We start from the raw sequence: 23,166 nt of genomic DNA, 5'->3' as shown, positions 1-23,166 counted from the left end.
CAGCAAACCGGAGCAGGGGGACGGGCCTGCCCGGTGGGGAGGCATCGTGAAGAGCCCCCAGCTGACTTCACGCTCACGGGGGAAAACAAGCTGAGGACAGGCCCCCCTCCACGCCTGCGCCACACTGGACATTCCACTCCCGCTAATCGGGAGTGACCGAGACATACAAGACACCCAGACTGGGAGGGAAGAAGGAGAACTCTCTTGGCAGGTGACACGGTCTCATTAGAGGGGTCCCTGGAGAACACACACAATTAGACTCGATTAATGATACAGCACAACTCGGGATACAAGAAACAAGAACCAGTTGTATTTCAACACAGTAGCAGGGAACAATCCAAAAACTCAATTAATAAAACAATTCCATTTACGATAGCATAAAAAAGATTAAAATGTGTAGAAATACATTTAACCAAGGGAACTCTTAAGATCTGTACGCTGAAAACTACGAAGCATTGCTGAAAGGAATGAAGATCTAAATAAACCCACAGTGGCTGCGGTCAGAAGACTTGACCTTGTTGCGATGACCACGCCCCCAACCCCCCCAAACCCTTAGGGAACCTGCAGAGACAGACACGCTGGCTCTGGCTGGAGCAGAAGTGTGGAGAACCCCGAACAGCCGCACACAGCCGTGAACTTGGGGCAGGTGGTACCGTGTGAGACTCTGAGATGGGAGCAGGAGGAGGTCCGTGTGGCCTGGACCAGCGACGGTTCCTTCCTCAGTGCCCAGAGCACAGGCAACAGATGAAAGATACACCGAACTTCATCAAATTCAAAAAACTTCATGCAGCTAAAAACACTGCTGAGAAGATGAAGATGACCCACCGAGAGGGCCCGGTCTGAGGAGGGAGGAGGGGGAGGGTGGGAGGGGGAGGGGGGAGGAGCAACAGGCACAGCACGTGAAAAGGGCTTGGCCTCCCTGGTCATCAGGGAGGCGGGAACCACAACTATTAACGAGGGACCCAGACCACAGACAGGTGACAGGGGTGTTGGGGACAGGGCTGCAGTCACACAGCCCCCTAGAGCCAGAAACTCCTGCACAAACCCCCAAGAACTGCGCACACGCTCAGATGCAGCACTGTTCACAACAGCCCCGCAGAGAAACCCCCTCGAGAAGACTCGGTGCACCCACGCGATGGCGTTACTCCTTGTCTGTGAAACTGCGGCGCCGGCCCGTGGCCACGCTGAGGGTGCACAGAGGGGTGGCACCCAGAGTGGGCAAATCTGGAGAGGCCGAGGGCCACAGTGGCTGCCGGGGCAGGTGGGAGGGGAGAAGGGAGCTTCCCGCCCTGGTCCTAGTGGGCCTCTGGGCCCGAGTGCTGATGGCCGCACCAGACCCTGAGTGCACAGAAAACCACTCAACTGCACACCTACAAACTGGATTTCAAGTGGTCATTCTCATGTGACTTTAATCTCCTACAGGAAAAAACCCTACTCAGGTAAGCTCACAGGTCTGCACACCCATCTCCAGATGCCGGCCTCCTCCTCACTGCAGGGGGGGCGAGGGGCACGGGGGACCCCAACGGGGAAACGTGCAGTTCCAGTTCTGTCACGTGCTGCGGCAGCGAGCGGGGCTTGGTGGGTGGAAGGACCACTTAACCTTCTGGTCTCTTCCTTATCACCAGCAGCTGTCTCGGCCCTGCATACTGGTGGCGACCGACCCTGGCCTCAATGGCCCCGCTTCTCCGAGCACCCACATGAGGCCCAGCTTCGCGGACACCAGTCGGTAGGAGGTGGTCAGGCCCAGCCAGGTACCCTCCAGAGCTGCCCCCCATGTGGTTCGGGGAGCCAGGCAGGGGGTCTGGAAGGAGCTGGGTGGGTGGGCCCCGAGGGGCGTGGTCTAGGGCTCCCTCTCGGGGGTGGGAGTGAGTGCTCCTGAGGAGATGCAGGTTCCACGGGAGCCAGGGGAGGGGCTGCAGGGTGAACAGGCAGGTGTCAGACTGGGGGCGGCAGCGGTGTGGGGGGCACACTCAGAGTGGCCAGGGCAGCGCTGTTTCCCCACAGAAGGCCTCTGGGTGAGGGGCTGGCATGGGGAGGGCGCCATGCCGGCAGGGACAGGGTAGAATTCTCGCCCTCGGACCCAGTGCAGACGGGCCACCCACCCTCCCAGGCCCTGACCTGCAGCCCCTCGGGCACCGGTGCCAGCCACGTCGGGTGCCCGGACCGCCCCTGCTTGTCCCCCACTGCAGGCCCTCTCCAGGCTGAGATGTGCTCCACCCTCCTGGCAGCTGGAAGGCAGGCAGGGCAGCCAGGGGCCCGGCCTGATGGTGGCCGCCCCAACCTGGACCCTCCCAGGTCTCCGCTGAAGCCCCTCTGTGAGGCCACAGGGCGGGGCTTGGTTTAGAGGCAAAACCGGAAACGTTCGGAGGCACAGCCTCGGGCGTCCACTCTGCGCACTCTGGGTGCGGCAGCTCCGGAAAAGCGCCTGGCCTCCACCGAGCCCCCTCGGGCAGCTGCTGGGACGGCCGTCCAGTGCTTTCCAGGTCTCGGGTGTGCAGTGCCCACCTGCCCCTGCCCTGTAGCAGGAGGCAGCGCACAGCGTTCTGGGGCCTCAGAGTCCGAGCACCCAACTTGTGGCTCGGGGGCCGTCCCCACAGAGGAGCCCCAGGGGCAGTAACTGTTCTGAGGCCAGAGCAGGTGGCAGGTGGCCTGTCGCCAGGGGGTCCAGCACCGCTCGGCCCAGCCCTCGCCCTACTGCTCCTGGGCACCTGGGCCGGGAGCTTTTGTGTGTGTCCTGGGGCCTGGACTACGGGCCTCAGGGGCCCTGCCCTCACCGGGACGCTCTTCGGGGCCTCGCTCGGGGCCCACCTTTGGCCTCCGTGCTTCCTGGCTCCTGCTGGTAAGACATCGACAAGGGGCAGCATCAGACCCCAGAGCCCGAGGGCCCCTCACTCACCAGCGGGTCCCTGGAGGTTGCCGCTGACCAGGGTCCCTAGATCCAGCTGGCCTCTCTCACCCCCGGGAGACCTCAGGTGTCCCAGCTGCACCCGCCCCATTCTCCACACAGCTGGGCCAGGGCGAGGACAGGCAGAGAGGGGGAGGGGCACAAACGACATGCCTCTGGGGCCACAGGCAGGGTCAAGGCCCAGCCTGGGGGCCAGAGACCAGGCTCAGAGCCCAGCACGCCCCTCGAAACCCTTGACCTCTGCAAGGCAGGCACCAGGCTGCAGGTGGTGGCTGTCCTTGGGCGCTGGGCTCTCCCTGAGCCCAGAGGGACAACTATGCCAGCCACGCAGATGAGGAGGCTGAGGCTGGAGCACATAAGACACAGCTGGTCGTGCAGCCAGGACTCGAGCCAGTCTGCCTCCCAAGTGGTTTCTGTGGGACCCACGTCCCAGCGCCTCAAAGGTACGTGGCCCAAGGCGTGCGGGACAGCCCTGGCAGGAGGTGGGCTGGGGGCATTGGGGGTTTCTGGACTCGGTCGGCATCCACCCAGGCCCCCAGCATCCCACCAGCTCGTCTCCCGCCCCTTCAGGACGCTGCGCCCCTGCCTGGCCGAGGGCTCCTCGCCAGCTGCCCAGCCACCCGGACGCCACACTTACCTCTCCTGCTGGGGCCCAGGGCCTCCCAGGCTCCTGCGAATGTGGTCTCGGGAGCGGATGTCAGCCTGAGGAGAGGGGTGGCTCGAGTGAGGGGTGGTGGCTGGGGCCCCTAGCTGGCCTCTGGACAAGCCCTCCCCTGCCACCTGCTCCCCGCTGAGAAAGCCCCCAGAGGGCGCTACAGGTGAGGCGAAGCAGCCCCAGGAGTGAGCAGGCAGGGCTTGCGCCTGAGTCCAGAGGGCCTCCCAGCCCAGCGCATCTGTCCTCACTTTGTTCACCGCCTGCCTGTCTTCCTGCCTAGTGCCGGCCAGGACCCTGTCCCCAGGCAAGTACAGGGAAGTTCTGCCAGTCTCTGGAGGGACAAGTGGCACGTGGGCTCTGGCTGAGGTCAGGGCTGACCTGGTGGAGGGGCCCAGGCTCGAGTGGGACCTCCCACGCCATTGCTGCCAGGCTTGCCCACATGCCAACCACCGTGTCGGGGCCTGGCCTCAGTGCCGGGTCAGACTGCATGGCCACAGGACACACAGCCACCCCTGGGGCCCCGGCTTCAGACAGCAGGCAGGGCAGACAGCAGGGCGGCCCGGCGGGAAGGCCCCGGGGAGAGCAGGGGCGGCCGCCACCCTCCCCTCGGCCTGGCACAGGAAGCAGTGCGGAGGGCGAGTTGACAGGCAGGTGGGCCCAGGAAGAAAACAGGCCGAGATGCACACAGAGCAGCCAGAGGGGCCACCCCCGCTGGCAGCAGTGACAGGGAGGGGGCTCCCAGGACAGGGGCCCAAGGCAGGAGTGCAGGGCCAGGACTCAGTGGGCTCTCCCCAGGGCCGGCCCCACAGCCCCACCTGCCTCCGAGGTGCCTATGGAACCTTAGAGGCCGGGACCCCTGTCCTCTCTCGGGCGACGAGGCGCAGACAGACAGCTGCCGCCTGCAGCAGCACAGGAGGGCCCCGGGCTCTCAGGGTTGGGGGGGAAGGAGTTTCTGGGTTTTCTCCCCATGGCCGCACGGGGGATGGAGGGAAGGCCCCTGCAGGCCAGACACGCGTTGCAGGCTCAGGAACCCCACACTCTGGACATGGGAGGGGAGAGTGTGGGCACCCAGGGAGGGTCCTGAGAGGCCAGCCTGGAGGCCTGGGCCTCAGCAGGCGCTGTGCAGGCTGCGGCGGCCACCTAGGGGTGACCCTGCACGGTGAAGCCAGGAAGGCCCCAGGAAGGTCGTGGCCATAGGCAGCTGGGTGACAGGGCTTGGGGGGGGGGGCAGACAGGCAGAACCCGGCCCTGGAAGGGGCCACCCACCTGGCGCACCGGCTCCGGGATGCGGAACCTGCAGCAGCTGTGGGTTAGGCGCACGGCCGCCTCCAGGCTCACCCTGTGGCCCACGGAGACGTACAGGGGCTTGGTGCTGTGCTCGTGGCTCCTCAGGGCCTGGGGTGAGGGAGGCGAGGTCAGGGCCTGGGGGCAGGCTCTGTGGGCCGGAGGGCTGAACGCTGGTCCTGGCAAGCAGGAAGAAGCTTGCGAGGGTGGGGGGGTGCGGGTACCCTGGGGGCACCTTCCTGCTGCTTGTCCCGGAGACAGAGTGGGACAACAGGAGCAGAGGCCCCTCAGTGAAGCCAGGGGTGGGGCAGAAAGGAGGGCCCAGGGCACCCCCCGACAGTCAGAGTGGGGGGAGCACGGCTGGGGTCTGGGGCCGTGGGCACATACGGCATGCAGCGGATGCTGACCTGGGCCCTGCTGGCCCTGGGCTGAAGGCCCTGCCTTGGTGGGACACAGGCCCCTGGCCACTCACCACACCCAAGACGGCCCCAGAGCCTCCCATCAGAGGAAACGAGTCTCCCCCAGCCCGCAGGCGGCGAATCTGGAAGACAGGCAACATTCGAACACCATCCTCCCTCGGTGGAGCCGACTCACGTTTAAAGCCCGAGCAGTGCTAGGCATGAAGAGGGGGTCCAGGCCCCGCGTATGTGCCGCAGCCCAGGCAGGCGAGCCCCTCGCCTGCCCTGTGAGTGCAGCCTGGGGCCAGGCGCTGCCCACAAGGCGAGGCCCTAGGTGGCGGGTTCTCTGCTCCCCTTGTGTGGCACAGGTGGGCCTCGGCCTGGCAGGCAGAGGGGTGGGGGCCCTGTTCCTCCGGGTGAGTGAGCCAGAGCCCACCCCCAGGCCACACACTTCCTGCTCTGCTCTCTCTGGCCTGGGCACTATTGATTCCGCACCTCTTCGGGGTGGAATGGGGGCTGGCCCGCTGTGGCGGGTCTGGGTTCCCCCGCGCACTGCTCACATGCGGGGCTTCCCGGGGCACTGAGATGGGCGTGCCCGCCGCTCTGCAGCCTGCTGCTGGGGGCCCGGGAGTGGCACCAGCTTTGTCTGCAGGGTGTGGCCTGCTCCCATGCCAGTGCAGGGGCCAGCACAGGGGGGTGCCCAGAGGAGGGGGGGCACTGAGAGCAGGGCCTGGGGGCTAGGGGTGGGCTCCCAGCCCCCAGAGCACACGGCAGGTGGGGGGTGGTGATGCAGAAGACAGTGGGTCTCCTGCACTGTAGGCCCAGGATCCAGGATGGGGACATCGACGGGACATCGACAGTCAGGTGCTGCTGCGGAGAGGGTGGCTGCTGGTGTCCCTGCCCCTCACCTTGTCCTTGTGCTGGGCGTTGTTCTCCAGCCCGTCCACCTGCAGCAGCTTCTTGGCCACCCCGATGCAGGGCAGGCCTGTGAGGACACCGAGGTGGCAGGCAACCCCGAAGCCTGCGGCAGGGCGGGCAGTGAGCCCAGTGGTCCGGGTACAAGACCCGAGACTGTCACAGGGAGAGGGGCTGAGGAGCCAGGACTCCAAGCCCCACCCGACCGTGGACGTGGCTCCCGCCCTGACGTCACGGGTGCCTGGCTGGGCAGAGGAGGCCTCCCTGCTGCCCACAGCTCAGGAGCCGCCCACTCAGTGTGCTCACAACACTTCACCCGTTCCTGTGTTCACTTCTGGAAACTTCCACCTTCCTCTCTCCTTTGCGGCTGCTGTCAGACCTCTGCGTCTCTGTCCTGCAACCCCCTAACATTTTGGGGCTCCTGCCAGGAGGCCAGGATGGTGGCGCCAGGGGCCTGGCTCAGGGCTGGCCCGCTGGTCCCGCTCTGGGCCTGCAGGCTCCCAGTGCAGTGTGGCTGAAAAGCCCAAGGCCGCCTGCCCCTCCGGCCCCCTCCGCTCCCCACCCCCGGGCTGCTGTCTGAGGGTAAAACAGCCCCGCCCTCTTGGTGCTCCTCTGGGCCAAGGTTCCAGGGCCCAGGGTGCAGGTCTCCCAGCCGGATTGGGGCACGTGTGCCTTGTGAGGTACCCCCTTCCCACAGCACGCCCCCCACACGGCCTCTGGGGAGCAGGGTCACCTCGAGGATGGAGCACCCCATTTCCATCCACAAAGAGGACCTGGAAGAGCCACAGAGAAAGTCGTGGTCAACGCGGCTGCCCATCAGGCTGGGACCTCCAAGAGCAGGAAAGGTGGGGCCACCACTGAGTCCAGCTTTTGAGACAGTCTGATGCCTGTCCTTGGAGCAAAGTACACCTTCTCCAGGAAGCCCCCAGGCCCTTCCCAGCCGTGGGCTGGGCCTGCACAGACCTCCCTGCCCCGCAGAAGCCCCTCTGGGTACCTGCCTGGGGCACGAGGCTGGGCTCTTTCTCCCGCAGCCGCTGTACAGCATCCACCAGGAAGGGCACCTCTCGGAAGGCCAGGAAGCCTGACAGGTAGGGGGCCGTCAGGCTGACCATGCGGCAGTCCTCATACACCACCTGTCACCGGGCAGCCAGGTCAGGTCACTGGCAGGACACGGCTCTGGCCGCCTGTCTCCCCTCACGCCCTCAGCCCTCCACCCGCCAAGCCTTTCCGCTGCCGGCTCCCTCTCCGTCCGCCAGGCCAACCCCATGTGCCGCTCCCCACCTCGCCTATCTGGGAGGAAAGCCGGAGGAAGGACCAGGCAACCGCCCTGCAGAGGGGCCTGGGGAGTGGACCTGCTGGCTGGCTGGGCGGTCTCCCGGGGCAGAGCCAAGACCGCAGGGATGTGGCTCCTGGGGACTGGGCGCAGGCCTCGCAGGAACCGCGATGGGAGTGAGGGCGGCCCGGAGAGAAGGGGCCTCAGGAGGAAAGGCCAGGTCCTGAGAGGCTATGACAGCAAGACAGGCAACCCTGGCTTTGTGCAGACAGGTTTCAAATAATTTAGAAGATGAGGTGACCTCACAGCTAGAAAGAACAGGGGTCCCCAGAGGCAGAGGTTCCTTTTGCTACAAGGAAATTTCTGAGGCTGCAACTGCGGAGAAGCCCAGAGGGAGGGGAGACGCGATTCAGCTGGGAGCCCCAGGAGGTCAGGTGGGAGGAGGGCACACTGTCTGAGGGCTGCAGGGAGCCTGGGGGCGGGGCCCAGGCGGGCAGGGCCCCGGACTGCGTGGGCACTGGCAACTCCCTTCCCAGGGCCGCTCTGGCGGGGAGGGCACTGCTGAGTGAGACGTCCTGAGGCAGGGCCCTGCCCGATGGGAGTGGTAAGGGCCTACAGACAAGGTGGGGCACTGCCTGGGCCCCTCGACCTGGGGCTCCCAACTAGGCAGGCTGGCTGGGAGTATGTGCACTCTCCCCAGGCCTCAAACCTTATAGTCATTAGCCGTGACTCCCCGTCCAACCTGCGCCTGGGCTCTCAGCCACCTATTTGTTTCCAAGGACCTGCCTGTGGAGCCCGCATTTCCAAACACACTGCCAGGGAGCGACCCTTGGCTGGGTGTGGGGCAGACTCGGGACAGCCCCGGGACCAGACTTGCTCAAGACCCCAGGACAGGAAGACAAGAGCTGACTACAGCCAAGTAGGAAACACCTTGCTCGGTGCTAGGGTTACAAGGGACATGGTACTGCCCTGCCCTCAGGGACCTACAGTCAATGGGAGGGGTAGCATGGGACCGAGTAACTATGATCCGCTGTGTGAAGAGCTGTAACAGCACCTGAAGGTGGAGGGAAGACCCGAGGGTGGCTAATTCTGCAACTGGGGACAGATGTGGAGCCGCAGGACACGTGGGCTGGGTCTGGAGAACCAGGAGCTGGTCCTGAGAGCCCCTGGTGGTGACCGAGTTGTCACTGCGGGCTCACCATAGCTGGTGACACTCACTGTTGTTTTTGCACAGCCTCATTCACTCCTCGCAGCTCGGGGCTGGGTTTCCATACTTCTCACTCAGAGTTGGGCAAGAGGAAATGGCGGCCTGAGAGGTGCAGTGGGAGGGGCAGAGCCGAGGTGGGCAGCTGGGCATCAGGCCCTTCCCCCCAACACCATCCCACAAATTGACCGGGGCCCTCTGAGGGCAGAGATCTGGTCCCTCTGCAAGGCTTAGGACAGAGCAGGTGCTCGGGATATTTTTGCTGAACTTTTATTAAGGGGCCTCCCAAGTAGAGGGAAAAAGCATTGAGGTGAGGAGATGGCATCTTTGGGAGCAGGAGGAGGGGCAGGGCAGCTCCCTTGCCAAGTTCATCTCTAGTCAAGGCCTCCGGAGCTGCTGACTGCAAAGCCCCGGGAACCCCGCTCACGCCTTCATTCCCGTGTCCACTGTGTCTTCTCTCCACCAGGCAGCAAGCGTGGAGCCCCGCAGAACCACACAGTTCCTTCCGCCCATGTGATCAAGAGAAAAGAGAGGATGCTGGGAGCAACTCATGGTCTTGCGAGGTGAGGGGGGCCTTACCAAAGACCCGAGAGATAGCTGGGGGAAGTATGTTCCAGGACAGGAAATGTCCCTCCAGAGGTCAGGCAGGGAGGGGGGGCCCAAGTCCTCCGTGTGCAGAGTAGGTGACAGCCAAGTCTACCGCCTCACTTTAAGCAGCGGTCAGACCAAGAAGGATCCTTACGCCTGGTCAGTGAGTGTGAACTTTACAGTGGACTCACAGGAAGTGTCTCACGTGAGCTGCATGGTGATAAGATCACGCACACTTGCATTGTGGGAAAACAACTCTGCTAGCAGCAGGGAGATGGAGAAGACTCCCAAGGGCCATTCTCCAGGCTGGACCCCAGGGAAGGTTCTGCCTGTCACCCACAGGAAGAGTAACCATGCAAAGGGGCAGCCAGGACGCAGACTCCAGCAATATTTAGGAGGCAGAAAAAATGGAGGTGGAGTGTAACTGGAGGTGAAGGGTCTGGGGAAGACAAGGGTTTCCAGCTTGGACACCTTGGGACTGTTCACTGTGGGTCACTGAGATGTCTCATTTTTTTGCAGACTCCCCAGCCTAGTAATGAAATCCTACAAAAGCCCTCGATTCCTGTCCCGGAGCCCCACCTGCCTGACTAAAGCACATGGATCCGAGCGGGGCTGCCCCGGGCAGGCGTCCCCCAGTCCCCGGCCCCGGGTTACCTCGAGCTCAGGGTAGCTGAGCACCACCAGGGAGGCGCAGGCTCGGATACTGTCGCCCTTCACAAAGGACACATCCACGCCCCCGACCCTGTGCAGCCCGGGGAAGGCGGGATCCCGCTGCCACGCCTCCGTGTCCCAGTCCACGACGCGGGCTTTCAGCAGGGCTTGCTCCCTGGGGGCAGACACATGTCCAGCGGGTCACCCGGCCGGCCGCCCGCATGCACGTCCAGGCCTGGGGGTCCGGGGCCCATTCGCGTCGCCTCTATGCTCCCAGAGGTCCGGGCTCTGTCCGGGGACCCCAGACGCGCGTGGGAAACCAGCGCGCCACGCCTGCCCACTACAACTCCCGAAGGCCCTTTCGCCTGCGCGCCGGAAGCGGGCCCGGACCCCACCGCCCCCAAACCGGGAGTTCCCACATAGGAGGGGCCGCGGGGAGCCGCGCCACTCCAGTCCCGGGGTCTTGGCTGTTTTCCGGCCCATTACCGTTTCCAGAATGACAAGGTTTCCTCCCGCGGTCGCGCAACCGCCTCCTGGGCCATCGCACAGCGCCGGCAGCCCTTCCGGTTGCGTCACTTCCGGAGCAACTGCGCGCACGCGCCGAGCCGCTCCGGGTGCCTTGGCGGCGATCTGTGGCGGGGCTCCCGGGACGCCGCCGCCTAGTGGCCTGCGGTCCCACTGAGTACCCAGTCTCGCCTCCTGCACGCCCTCGAGTGGACACGAGCGGAACTGCGCGGCGCGGGCGCCCTGGACGGGCGGTCCGTCGCACGGACTGAGGCCCTAAGGAGAAACGCGCGCGGGGCGGAGTTTTCCCGCGGACGCGGAACCGTCACAGACCCGGAGAAGTGACCGGAGCAGGAAACTCGACAGAAACGGGACCTGAAGGGGATGGCGAGACAGACAGACGGCCGGAGAGGGCGCGGAGCCTGCCCAGACCGCCTCCGGCGACCCGGCCGCCTCGCTCCCGCGCGCGGAGGGGCCGCTGCCTTTCCGCGCCCGCCGTTCCCCTTCTCCGACGGCTCGGTGCTCCGCGTGCCCGTGTGCCGCGACCTGGGGTGACGCGCGCCAACCCCGCCGCAGGGCACCGGCCGCTCGCTCGGCACCTGGACTGCAGATCCAAGGAGGGCGGCGCTCTCAGCCGAGCCTGACGCCCCCCCGCTCCCCGGACGCGTGCGGCGCCCCAACAGCCTTGCCCGCAAGACGGCGCCTCTCCTGGGCTCGGCGGCCCGAGGGCGCGGGCGCCTGGCGGGAGAGCGGACCGGAAGGGTGAGCCGGCGGAGCGTGTTGGCCGAGGGAAGAGCGGGGCGGAAGGGCGGCCAGGTCACCCGGGGGGTTCGCCGAGGAGCGCGGCCGGGCGCCTCTCCGCCGCCCCGGCGCGGAGTCGGGAGAGGGTGAGGGACTGGCGCCGGGTGCCGGACGGGGCCCGTCTGGGCCGCACGGGGCGTCCGCTTCAGGGCTCGGGGCGCTGGGGTTGCGTCGTGTCCAGGGTGCAGGCAGTGGTGACGGGGAGCCGCGCTCTGGGGTGCGCACACCCGTGCGAAGGGGAGCGCGGGGCGGAGGCCGACACCCCGGCCCGTGCCGCGTCCCCTCGGCTCCCGCCTCTGCAGCCGGTCAGGGCGGAGTCTGGGGCTAGGTTTTGTCGGCGTTCGCGCTCCCCGGGTGCCGCTCTTCCAGGTAGAACTGGGCTCGCGTGCAGAAGACAGGGCTGCCCTTCAACCCAAGGCCTCGGGGCGTCCCGCCAGCTCCCGGGTCGCGCGGGGGCGGGGGCGGTGCGCGTTACCCACCTGGCCGGCTCCTCACAACCGCGGTAGCGGTTCTCGCTGCGCCTTGGCTCGTGGGTCTGAGTTGCCCGAGCGGAGGAATAACTGGAACAGCTCCCGGGGTGGGGGGCTGGGGAGGATAGATCAGCGCATGGCCGCCAGTTAGCGTGTGATAAAGTCCTGTGGCGCAGAAAGTCAGGTAAGGTCTTTAAAAATTGTTTTAAGTTTGCTATTTTTTTCTTTTTAGAGAAAACACTGATTCGTTGTCACTGGTTGACTTCTATATGTTCCCTGATGGGGACCGAAGCTACAACTTTGGTGTGTTGGGACGGTGCTCCAACCCAGCTGCCTGGCCAGGGCAGTGAGGTAAGGTCTTAAAGAGACAGTGATCGACCAGTCGTGAAGATGTGCAGGTAAGTCCCCACCAGCCCGTGACTGCCTGGTTGAAAGCAGAAAGGACTGTGCAGCCGGGAGATGCCAGACCAACTCGGGACAGGGACAGGAGCAGTGAGCAGGAGAGGAAGGGTTGGGGCAGGGCTGGCAGCACAGCCCGACTTCCTGGGTGAGTGGCCCTCTTCTCGGGGCTGGAGCTCACCCAGACAGCAGGCTGCTCCCCTGGAGGAAGAGAAAAATGCAGCCCCTCCCGGAAGTGCTGTCCTACCACTGACCCGGAAGAGGGCAACCAGAAGCTTACATTACCTGTCACATTCCTCATTTCCTTCTCCGGGGGAACTCTCCCCACTGGCCGGGCTGCTGCTCTCCACCCAGGCAGGTGCAGGACACCTCTTTGAGGTGGAGGCTACTGTGTTAGGGGAGCAGCGTTAAATTCTGTGGCTCCTAAGCTCTGTGGTCCCTTTGTCCAAACAAAACGTTTACCCTCACGTTCTGAACCAGAGTGTACATTTTGCGTCCGGAACCTCCCACTTGACTGACGCCTCTATGCCAACATTTCCACTGGTGAGCTAAGCTGTTCCCCAAAGCCAGCTGAGGGCTGACTGCCATGAACAGATGCCGTGTCCCCCACAGAGAAGGGTCCTTTAGCAGCAAAACTCAAGTTTATTAAACAGGTATAACAAATACAGTAAAGATTTGTCTTTGTTTCTGCTAGGCCAGTGTATTTTTGTACAAACAATGCTAGATAATGAGAGTTAAGGCGTTGAAGGCATAGCCATACAAAACAAAACATCATAATTTAAAAACCTTCATAAAGTGGGGAGAAAATTCCCATTCCCCCTTCACCCCCCAAAAGGGTCTTCTGCTCAGCTGTGGCATAGTGAGGAACCAGAGTGGCCCCTGATGGCCGGACCAGCTCCATCCCAACTCTGAGGTATCAAAGGAGTTCCAAGTATAAGTTGAAGAGTTGAACAAACAACCCCCTGCCCCTGATTAAATGGCAATTCAGGATGTAGATGTCGAGGGTCAGGGCCTTTGCATAGTCTGGAAAGACTGAACAGTCAGATTAGGTAAGGCAGGTGGATTCTGTACTAGGTGAAGGAGTGCAGGGCCTGCATCACCGGCCTCCCCTCACCATGCACAACTAAGAGGAAGTGCAGTGGTGATGCAGGGCAGGGCCATTTGCACTCCTGCCCAGTGCTGAGGGTGTGCATGGGCTCCTGGTGCGCATTTGCTGTTTGTGTAGCTTTCATCACCCATGGACCTGATTTCAGGATGAGTCATTAACTTGCTGAGAATGCACATGAAGGACCTCTGCCTGGCTGTGAAGTTGTTTCTCGCTGGCCATGGGTGCTGAGCCCGAGGAGCTGGGTGAGTCAGGAGTAGGCATGAGTCCAGAGACTCGCTGCATCCACGTGGTTGTGGAGAAGAGACCTGACACTGCTGTGGCAAGGCAGCAGGCGGTGAGGGCTGGCCAGGCAGTCCCTCGTTCCTTTCTCAGAGACTTGAGTAGTTTTGTGTCCTGAGTCCATTTTCACTTCCTGGCTGAGACCCAGAGCAGCACCAGATACTCACACTCGGGGACACTGGGGTCACATGGGGGTCATGTGTACTCATCACGGTGCTGGTCAGACACTTCCCACAGAATGCCAGGGCTGTGCCTTTCACCCAAGTCTGTACCGACAAACTTCCGTTTAGAATTTCAAAATACTAAGATTGAGAGGAAATGTGGCCATCAGTCCAGTTCCTTCATTTGATAACGAGAAACTAAGGCTAAAAGTGTCCAGGATTCTTAGCCCAGTGCTCCGACCCTTGAAATGTGGCAGTGGCTCATCATGGGGCCTGGTGAGGTCTGGTTGGTTGGGCTTCGGGACCTGTCACCTACAGAGTGCCTCGGCTCGTGAGAGGACACAGCCTGGCACTTGTTTATGTTCCTGGAGACCTACAAATGTCTGTGCAATACTCAGAATTTAAAGGACAGAAGAAAGAAGAAAACCGGGTTCTCAGAGTGCAGAACATACTAGAAAATAAAGCAAAAAGTGATAACCCGTGTTCCCTCTGACTGTGCAGTAGTCTTGAGAAGGAAGGGGCCTTGTGTCTGGGATGTTTCCACAAAGAGGCCTGGCTTCCTGAGACGGATGTGCTTGCACACTCCCCTGGGATATGAGGAGCACGGTTCACCCAGGGGCCACCTCTCAGGGACAGGAATTCACCCACGGTGAGACAGTGTGGGCACGCACACGCAGTCAGCGATGCTGGGCGGCAGCTGCCCCGTGCTGGGTGCAGAGCGGGGCACCCGCTCTCCCCCAGCCTCAGGCCGAGACAGTCCTGAGGAGGCAGTTCTATCTCATCTGTCGACCCCGTTTCAGCTCCACTGCCACTTTCCATGCTGACACACAGTTGGAGAGCAGTATATCTTCTGGGAACTGAGCTTCCATTTCAGGCAGAACATCACCATCTTTAGTCTCCATGTAACTCACTAGAGTGTCCCTCAGGCTGAAAAACCAAGGAACAGATGGCATTTTGAATATCTGCAAGATAACTTATGGACACCCATCTGCTGTCACCTTTCCAAGCCATCCACAGGACCAGACGCTCCTGAGACCAGGGGTATTGAGGGTGAGCTCCAGGCCCTCCACAAAAGAATGTGACTTTGGCCCTGGCTGGTGTGGCTCAGTGGATTGAGTGTCGGCCTATGAACCAAAGGGTTGACGGTTAGATTCCCAGTCAGGGTACTTGCTTGGGTTGCAGGCCAGGTTCCCCAGTAGGGGGCAGTTGAGAGGTAACTGCACATTGATATTTCTCTCCCTCCCTTCCCTTCTCTAAAAATAAATAAAATCTTTAAAAATGTGACTTTTGTAATTATTTAAAAAGTTTCAATAGAGATTAAAGCTCCCAGAGCCAGTCCTCAGGTGCCCAGTCAGCGGTGACAGTGGAAGCTGAGCTCCAAGTGGGAAGACAAGCTGTGCTCAGCCTGGAGGATCACAGGAGAGCGGGCTCAGCAGGCTCACAGGCCTTACCTCCAGTTGGGGTTGAAATCCTGCTTGGTTTGGGGGTTCTTCAGCTTCAAGACCATCAATTCATGGAGCTCCAGGAGAAAGGTGTCCAGGCCGCCCTGGTTCAGGAATGTGCGCAGGAGCTTAGCACCTTCTTGGCTGAGCTCAACTCTGTAGTCAGCACTGATCTCCCCAAATGGTTCCTGCAGTGAAGGAAGAGCAGGTGAAGGGGGGCCCAGGAAGTGAGTGTGGCTCGCAGCCAGGTGGAGAGCAGGAGGTGGGACTTACTCTTCTGAGGCGCAGCTGCTGCTCAGACTTATGAGCAGAGAGGAGCTGCCAGAGGGCGAGGACGTGCCTCAGCTGACACCTGTGTAGGGCCTGCGGGAGGAAGTGGACTCCTTAGGAGACGGGCAGCTGAGTGCACTGCACATGGGGTGCTGCGTTCCCTCAGCACAAAGGCCACCCTGCTCCAGCACTGTCACCGCCTCTCCTGCCGGCAGCATCTCAGGGCCCAAGCATCAATCAGTGTGCAGGTGGCTGGTGTACTTAGTCACACCTGTGCCACCCTACATCTAGTCTTCTGAGCCCACCTCTGCCTTTACCTCCAGGGCCTGTTCTGTCTCCAGGCAGACTGGCCAGGGCAGGGGCTGTCTGGACCGACGCTTTTTGGGGTGGCGTGGCACCTCGTTGGAAGCGAGGGCACGAGAGCGAGAGGCCCACCTTTAGAACCTGCTCCGTCTGATCGCTTATTCGCAGCTTATCCTGGATGTACACGATCAAGTCCATGTTCGGGTCCTCACCAGCTGTGCTCAGAAACCCCAAAGTGACTTCTATGACAGAGAGAGCTTCACAGGCGTCACTGTGGGACTGCAGCTGCCCGCTGATGGTGCTGAGGGCCGCGTTGGGGAGGGGGACCTAAGAAGTCAGGAGCAGGACGGGTCTGTGGGTGGCTGTGCCTCGCAACCACCATCACCTCGAGGCCACAAGCCAGGACCAGAGCTCTGATACACTGTGCTTCCTCAGTGCCGGCGGTATTCCAGTTGTTTTATAGACATAGATGGCAACTCACTGAATCCTAAGAGCAGCTGGTGAGGATGTGCCATGGAGAGCACATGCACACGTGTGCATACAGACACATTCAACACATGTAACACTGATGCCATATACACACAAATCAGGAAAGGAGCACCCAGGTCCTCTGGCCTGTGACGGCACACATGGCTGTGACACCAGTACCAGAAGCCAATGCCGTGACATTGCACTCTGTCACTCAGCGAGAAGACTTGGAGCTCGCTGTCCTGCTCGCCCTCTAGAAGGAGCAGTGGGCTCTGGGAACAGAAAGTCTTGGGCGCTTGAAGCAAACCCCCGGCATGTGAGCAGCCCATGCTAGCAGAGCCCTCCACTGAGCTGGTGTGCCTGCAAGGGCAGGCCTGCACGTGCTCACCTGGGGCACCTTGTTCCTGATGCTGGTGAAGAGGTGCTCGAAGTTCCAGTCGCGTCTGCACACCAGTGTGGGGAGCCCCCGGAGGGTCAGCCTGGGTTTGCCCTGGAGGAAGCGGCTGGTGAGCTGGCGCTGGATCTTCTCCAGGTCAAACTCCTGCAGGCTCTCGCCACCCTGCTCCACTTGGTATTGGCAGTTGGAGAGGATGAGTGGAGTCAGGTCACGCTCCACCTCGTAACTGATGACGTGCAGGTCAGTGACCTCAGAGGCATCCACAGAGTAGCTGAGGATGTAAAGACAGCACTCAGGGTCCAGTCAAGGGCATGGCCATCACTGCTCGACAGGAGCCAGGTCCCACTTGCCCGTGACCTTGGAGCACCAACAAACCTCTGGATGGCCATAAATTTAGACCTACCAGTTGACACTGTCATTTATTGATCCCAAATTTTTGATCAATGGAACAAGTTACCCTGGGGATGACAGGAGTCTGAGCAGAGGAAACGACACACAGCTCTGCAGACTCCCATGAGCAGGGCTGGAGGGACGCTGGCCGGGGCTGCTGGGCCCAGTCCCATGGCCTCAGAAGTGGTCCCCTGGTCTGGAGGACGCCACCCCTGCAGGCTGTGCACTCACTTGTTTTCTTCCTCGGAGAACTTGGCCACCGTGTAGACCATTTCATTGTGCAGGCTAATCAGGTAGCTGACTAAGGCGGTGGAGCAGAGGCCCAGGCCCTGGCGGCGTGGCAAGACGACCTCGAGCTTGGAGTCCAGGTCCAGGTCGGCGCTGCAGTAGTCCTGAGGTAGCTTGATTTCACCTTAAATGACGGGTCCACTCTCAGGCAGAGGCGGCCACTCTGTGCTGTTTCTTACCCAGCAGCACGGCCGGGGCGCCCATGGTGGGAGGAGCAGTGCAGGTGTCTCAACAAAGCAGAGCTGGGCCCAGGGATACTCTAAGGTCCTGCCTCCAGCCCGCACATGCGCCACCCAGCTCCAAAGGGTCCCCACTTGTTTTGTTTCCAACAGATAGGGTGTATTTTTCAGGCCGTGTCATTTCACTGTCCCAAACCCTTCACACAAAGACAGATTCAGAGTTCATGTAGCACCTGCTAGGTGACAATGGGGACCAAGGACAGGTCTGTGAGGTCGGGTGACCCTGCAGTGTTCTGTGTTAGAGGGTAACATACCACTTACCATGGGTCTCCAGGGACCTCCTCAGCTTGTTCCACGTGGACAGAAATGATGAGAATCTGCTGCGGAGCAGCTGCTTCAGCCCGTCTGTCAGATACAGGTCAAGGTCAGATCAGCTTAGCCACGTGCCCACCAGCCACAGCTAGCGCGGCCCTGGCTTGTGCCCACCAATGCCACCCAGATGCCATGACAGTGCCACTCCTGCTGAGTTTGAGGGACCAGAGCAAGGCCACAGCAAAGTCTGTGCTGGGGTCTTGGGGCACCTGTGACTTCATGCTCAAAGCGCACCCCCCCCCCAGCAGGAGTGCTCCCTGAGCCACCAAACACAGGTTGTCCTGATATCCAGTGACCACAGAGTCCCACCTGAACTGTGACTTTCAATAAAGTCACAGATGGACGGGTACTGGGCTTCTGAAGCATTCTGGAACCATTTCACGAGATCCCTCTGCAGGGCCAAGATCTCAGGCAAGAACTTCACCAGTCTCAGCTCTCCGTCCTGGGGAGGGAGGACCGTCCAGTGAACCGTGGAGTATGCTGAAAACATGTCACTGGGGACAGAGCGGGGCTGGCACTGGCTGTGGATGTGTACTTTCACCTGGTCTGTGTGGCATTTTATCTGTGACCCTTGGAAATGGGGAAAAGGCTGTCCAAGGCTTTCACCCAGTATCTCCCAATGGCTTGCCCTGGCTTAGCATGCTCCGTCCGTACCCTGGACGGTGGAGTGCACACCCCACACATCTGCCTGAAGTGACAAAGGCAATCTGCCTCTGGGTCCAGGGGCCGGCCGGGCACGGAGAGGTGGCCCAAAGCAGAAGATCCAGTGTCCAGGCCATGGTGCTTGCGTCCCCCTGAGTGTCATTCTGAGGCCCTAGCCCCGAGCGTCTTCCCCAGGGACAGAGCGCAGGCCTAGCATGGCGCCTCCAGCTGTGACTGCATGTCATGACTGGGCAGTGGGAAGCCCCGAAACCATCTCCCTGCTGAACTGCAAACGCTAGTCCACAGAGGGACACGACTGGGAAGTCTACAGCAGAAAGGCCAAGTTCAAGGGGACTGAAGCCAGGAAGTGTGTGTTTCTGGCTCTGACTGAGATGACCCTCTGGCCCTTTCCTCCTGCTTGTTCAGGAATGTGGGGACTGGGTTTGATTTCCACTAGGTGTTCGGAATTGAAGGTTTTCACTGAACAGACATGCTCAGATGACTCACTGCTCCAGGCACTGGGGCATGAAAGGGACAGATGTGCCCGGGACGGACTTTCACCCTGCTCTTGCCGAGTGATGGGTAGAAACCTCAGGCCTTCCCAACTCAGACCATACACACCTGTGACTCAGGCTCCACACGTTTGCTCTCTGTGAGGGTCTCTGCCCTGTCCCTGCCCTCTGTGCAGTGTGTTGGATCTCCTGCCCTTGGCACGTCAGTCCCACCCTTAATGTGTCAGAAGTCCAGCTCTTAGGAAAGACCAGACCAACTCAGAGCTGGGGCCTCTGGTCAACAGAAAGTCAGTCCAGTGGTCTCAGCAAGGCGCCTGACCTTCTGCAGGAACTTCCAGAGGACGGGCACGGTTTCTTTGCCATTCTTTTGCTCCACGAGATTCTGGAGATACTCCACGGTGACCCTCGTCCTGCAGCTCCACATCTTGGAGCTGTGGACCACGCTGTTCTGAGGCAGGTGGGGCAGGAAGGACACCGGGTCACCGAATACGAGTTTGGCCACTGGGTTGGAGCTGATGCGCTCGTCACAGCGGAGGAGAGTGTTCACTGTCCGGAGAGCTTTATCCAGGTGCTGGGTGAGAAGATGACACAGGGCACTGGGCATGAGGCACAGACAGGGCCACCTGCTGACCTACCCAGGGGTGGGTCCAGGTGTCCGACCCCCGTGCACCTGGGTTCACCTTTATCATTGTTCACATGCCCCTGGTTTGTGGGGTTATGTGTCCCCAGACAGTGAGACTCGGACCTGCATTCTGTTCCCACCCTTTTCCTTCCTGACGGGCTTTGTTACTCGTGGGGGCGCCTGCACCTTACAGGGCCGCAGTGAACCGCAGTGAACGGCCAGCACGGTTCTTGGGGCTCAGCGTGTGGGAGCGTGTTTCCCTGCCTCCTGCTCTCACAGCTGTCACACTAAAGGAAGGACGCAAGGTCCAGCACGTGCCACGTCCACTGCCGTGTCCACTGTTGGATCCCTCTCTCCGTGACAAGGTCCTGAGAGGGGGTGTAAGACTTCAAGGAAGCAGTTTCCAACCTGGTGGACGTGGCATGGAAGGCCCTGCAATACCTACTGTGATTGTGCTTGCTTTGGGGATCATGACCCTTTTTGCTTTAATCATTATGCATACCCTTGCAGTGATTCAGACAGTGTGCCTAGACCTTTCCCGGCTCAATTAACAGAATAATGATATCATACTAGAACATCAGGGAATATAGGCACAAGGAAACAACCAGAACAATCTGAGAATTCAAGCTTAATCAATAACAGATCATTGGAAAAACACCCAAGATAAGTTAGAAAACTCTAGGAAATCAGGAGATGATCTCACTGCTTTCTTAGAGGGAATCAAAGTACAAAACATGTCTATAAAAGAACTCCTAGAGAAACTTAAAAGAAGTACCCTTGAAAGCCCCCCTGCAACATAGGAATAGCCCCTCCTTTACCTTGAATAAGAATATATATCAACTAGACAGGCAAAGAAATAACAAAAGCTAGCTAGTTATTACAAACTAAACAGTTACTAAAGAGTCAGAATTTATAGTACACAGAAAAACATTTTAGACAGAAAAAGATAGCTAAGTTAGACATCACAAGGGCCTTATAATAAATTTCCTATTTTCTCTACTCAATCTAGCGTATCCTTTTGCCCTATGACAAATTCTGAGAAACTTTAACATACAATAGGATACTTCTAATTGATTAATGGCTCTCCTAGTTAAAATAATCTTTGATCTTTATAAGTAAATCTACGGGAACTTTCGTACTTTTACTGATTACCTTTGTATTGATTTTTTCTGCTTAAATGATCATGTTATACTGCAAATATTAATCACTACCTAAAATGAAAATATAAAAACCTGCTTGTACTTGCAATAAACGGAACAGAGCTTCACTGTCCTTTGAGGCGTGTTGTCGTCTGTTACCCAGCGCCGACGCCTACCCTCACCTGTGGGACCCCTTGACCCGCTGCGGCCGGACCGCGGCAGGCACGCTGACTCCCAGGGACTCCATGGCCTGAGTGGCCAGAGGCCCCAGGACGACCACAGGAGGGCGGTGACCTGGGCCCAAGGCTTCCACACCCTTCCTGGGCAGGTGGGCTGAGCACCTAGGGGCTGTGAGGACACAGGTGGCCATCGTCCCTCCTCACTCACCTCAAGTTCAGGCACAATGAGAGTCTCCACACACTTCTCCCAGGAGTTTCTCTGTTCTTTGGTTGACAAGACCTCATCAAAAGGGAAAGACCCTACAAAGAAAACCATGTGGGCTCCCCAAGGAACAAACCCCACAGCAGTCTACGTGTGGTGAACACGAAGTAATTGTTCAACAGCGCCGATGTTCCCTCCAGGGGGTGGCTGGATCGGACGGAATCTTCTCTAAAGTTACCTAAGCATTTAGAACCCACCGCTGCCGCCACCCCCTCCCGCTCCTTGTGAGGACACTGCAGGCTCTGACTCTGGGAATTGCAAAGCCTCCATGCACACTTGGCCCCCCTGTGCCACGACTGACCTGACTGAGGCTGGTCTTCACCCGCCAGGGAGCAGGGGAGGTGGGGCGGGCGGCCCCTCCACCAGCAGGGACACGCTTCCTGTGTCCCTACCCTCCCCACAGGGTGCCGTACTGCTTGCCACCCCCGTCTCCCCGAGACCCACATCCCCCGCAGGTGTGCCCACGGCCCAGCCAGCCCTCGCTCCAGCGCTCACCCTGCCCGGGCGGGTGGCGCCGCTCTGAGAGGAGGCTGCGCAGGACCAGGTGGACCACACCCGCAGTGTCGTCGGCGCTCCTGCCCAGGCTCTTTGTCAGCTGCCGCACGTCCCTGTGGATGTGCTGCTCCAGAAACTCTCTTGGGTCCTCAACCAGAGGGCGGATAATGTCTTTCACAGCCTGTGGGGCCACAGGACAACACGTCAGACATGGCCTAGCCTGGAGGGGACAGGGCAGCGTTTGGTGGGATCTGGGGGGAGCTACAGCAGGGCCTCTGGTGTGGCCAGAGGCGACCAGGATGCCTCGGAGCCGGGCCTGCCTGCTGCAGGCGCAGGACTTAGGGGGAGCTGTGCTCATCCTTCCCCGAGCCTCAGCCCAGACGCCTGCTGTACCAACCTCTCCGCTCCCAGGAGGAGCCGGAGCTGGTCACTTATGGGGACTGGAGCTGGACTGGTGAGCCCGTGCACAAAACACCAGAGACCCAGTGGGGAGAAGGAGGGTGTGCAGACTCTGCACTTCTTGTGGATCAGGTGACACAAACATGTCCACAACCCACTGGCGGGATGAGGACTTTGGGGATGGAAGGACTCCGTGCAACTGTGGCAGCAGCTCGGGTCCGCAGGGCAGCAGGGGCCGTGTGCCACGGTACCTGCCGGCTGTGAGTTGCTCCCAGAAACAGAGCCAGGTGAGTGAGGAGCCGGGCGAGAAGAAAGACCACCGGGGGCAGCTCTCGGTCCGAAACCACCGCCTTGTCCTCGGAGGGCGGGCTTCCCAGCACATGGCCAGTCTGGGTTCGGTCTGTGACGTTTCTGGAAAGAGCAAGAGGAGACATGGTGACGGCTGAAGGTTGTGTCTCCTCAGCTCTCCAGGCACACACCTGACCCTTGGGGCTTGGAGACCAGGTTCACATTTTGGGAGAAGGTAATGTGTGAAGCACTTATTTCTGCCTAGCTCACACTACTTTCCTAAGAGTCTTTCTTTCTAGAACCACCTTCCTAGCTGACTGAAAGCCCACAACCTTCTCATTAAAAATTGGCTGAATGAGGTGGCATTTTGTGCCGTCCCCTGGGCTTTGTAGGAGGATGGACATGTAGACCCGCTCCTTCCACTGACATCACTGTGGGGACAGGAAGAGGCTAAGGACAGCCAGAGTCTGGAACAGTTGGCATGGACATGAGGACCTGTGCACCTTGGTCTTTATTTTCCCAAAGACTCAGATCTCAGGTCTGGCAAAGGGTTTCCAGGTGGCAGGTGCAATGTGACAGACATGACCTATTGCAAAAATACTGGCGATTCTGGGACATTTGGATGGTATGTGGAGATAACAGATTATTTTAATGTGTGGCTGCACCAGAAAGCCAGGAAGGGCGATGACCACAGAGAGGTGCCTGCCACCTGCCTTTGGGCAGCATTTGCCACCAGCCTTGCCTTCTGAGTGGGTGTGGTGAGGTCAGGAGGCCAGGGTGTAGTTGGATCTGAACGGTCAGAAAGACTGACCACATCTCCTTCACTTTCTGAAGAAGAGGCAACTCGGAGAGGCCGCATCCGCTCAGGGGGCAAATGCCCAGTGTTTGGTTTTGCAGACTTTGATGACCCTGTGCATTAAATTA

General features: G+C 60.3%; 2 protein-coding genes across 5 annotated transcripts in view; both read right to left on the bottom strand.

Moving 5' to 3' along the window:
- Window positions 1-857: 857 nt before the first annotated feature.
- On the bottom strand, window positions 858-10,532 carry ENDOV (endonuclease V). Of its 4 annotated transcripts, none has more exons than XM_037157957.2 (9): window positions 8,649-8,733; window positions 7,510-7,661; window positions 7,156-7,290; window positions 6,891-6,930; window positions 6,151-6,263; window positions 5,317-5,385; window positions 4,827-4,955; window positions 3,543-3,607; window positions 858-2,836 (listed from the first exon to the last, which is right to left on the bottom strand). In XM_037157957.2, exons 1-9 carry the CDS (start codon window positions 8,668-8,670, stop codon window positions 2,692-2,694), a joined length of 870 nt encoding a protein of 289 aa, XP_037013852.2. In that variant the 5' UTR covers window positions 8,671-8,733; the 3' UTR covers window positions 858-2,691. The 4 variants fall into 4 exon arrangements, with proteins under 4 accessions (XP_037013852.2, XP_053516776.1, XP_037013851.2 ...); XM_037157956.2 differs by lacking the exons at window positions 7,510-7,661; window positions 8,649-8,733 and adding exons at window positions 9,877-10,048; window positions 10,360-10,532 and having other exon boundaries at window positions 859-2,836; XM_053660791.1 differs by lacking the exons at window positions 7,510-7,661; window positions 8,649-8,733 and adding exons at window positions 9,877-10,048; window positions 10,360-10,532 and having other exon boundaries at window positions 859-2,833.
- A 2,137-nt stretch (window positions 10,533-12,669) lies between these two features.
- Window positions 12,670-23,166, bottom strand: part of RNF213 (ring finger protein 213) — an 88,376-nt gene continuing 77,879 nt past the window's right edge. Inside the window, exons 57-68 of the mRNA XM_053660806.1 lie at window positions 22,206-22,365; window positions 21,556-21,736; window positions 21,007-21,098; window positions 19,178-19,429; window positions 18,014-18,146; window positions 17,654-17,737; window positions 17,097-17,277; window positions 16,467-16,746; window positions 15,743-15,937; window positions 15,311-15,400; window positions 15,047-15,225; window positions 12,670-14,522 (exon numbers count right to left, since the gene is read on the bottom strand). Coding sequence (XP_053516781.1) covers window positions 14,369-14,522; window positions 15,047-15,225; window positions 15,311-15,400; window positions 15,743-15,937; window positions 16,467-16,746; window positions 17,097-17,277; window positions 17,654-17,737; window positions 18,014-18,146; window positions 19,178-19,429; window positions 21,007-21,098; window positions 21,556-21,736; window positions 22,206-22,365 — 1,981 coding nt within the window. The 3' untranslated portion in view covers window positions 12,670-14,368. The remainder of the gene's footprint in view (window positions 14,523-15,046; window positions 15,226-15,310; window positions 15,401-15,742; window positions 15,938-16,466; window positions 16,747-17,096; window positions 17,278-17,653; window positions 17,738-18,013; window positions 18,147-19,177; window positions 19,430-21,006; window positions 21,099-21,555; window positions 21,737-22,205; window positions 22,366-23,166) is intronic.

This window comes from Artibeus jamaicensis, unplaced genomic scaffold (assembly GCF_021234435.1).
Source record: "Artibeus jamaicensis isolate MK-2021 breed Jamaican fruit bat unplaced genomic scaffold, CSHL_Jam_final contig_2259, whole genome shotgun sequence".
Taxonomy (NCBI): domain Eukaryota; kingdom Metazoa; phylum Chordata; class Mammalia; order Chiroptera; family Phyllostomidae; genus Artibeus; species Artibeus jamaicensis.
This window is presented reverse-complemented; position numbering and strand designations above follow the sequence as displayed.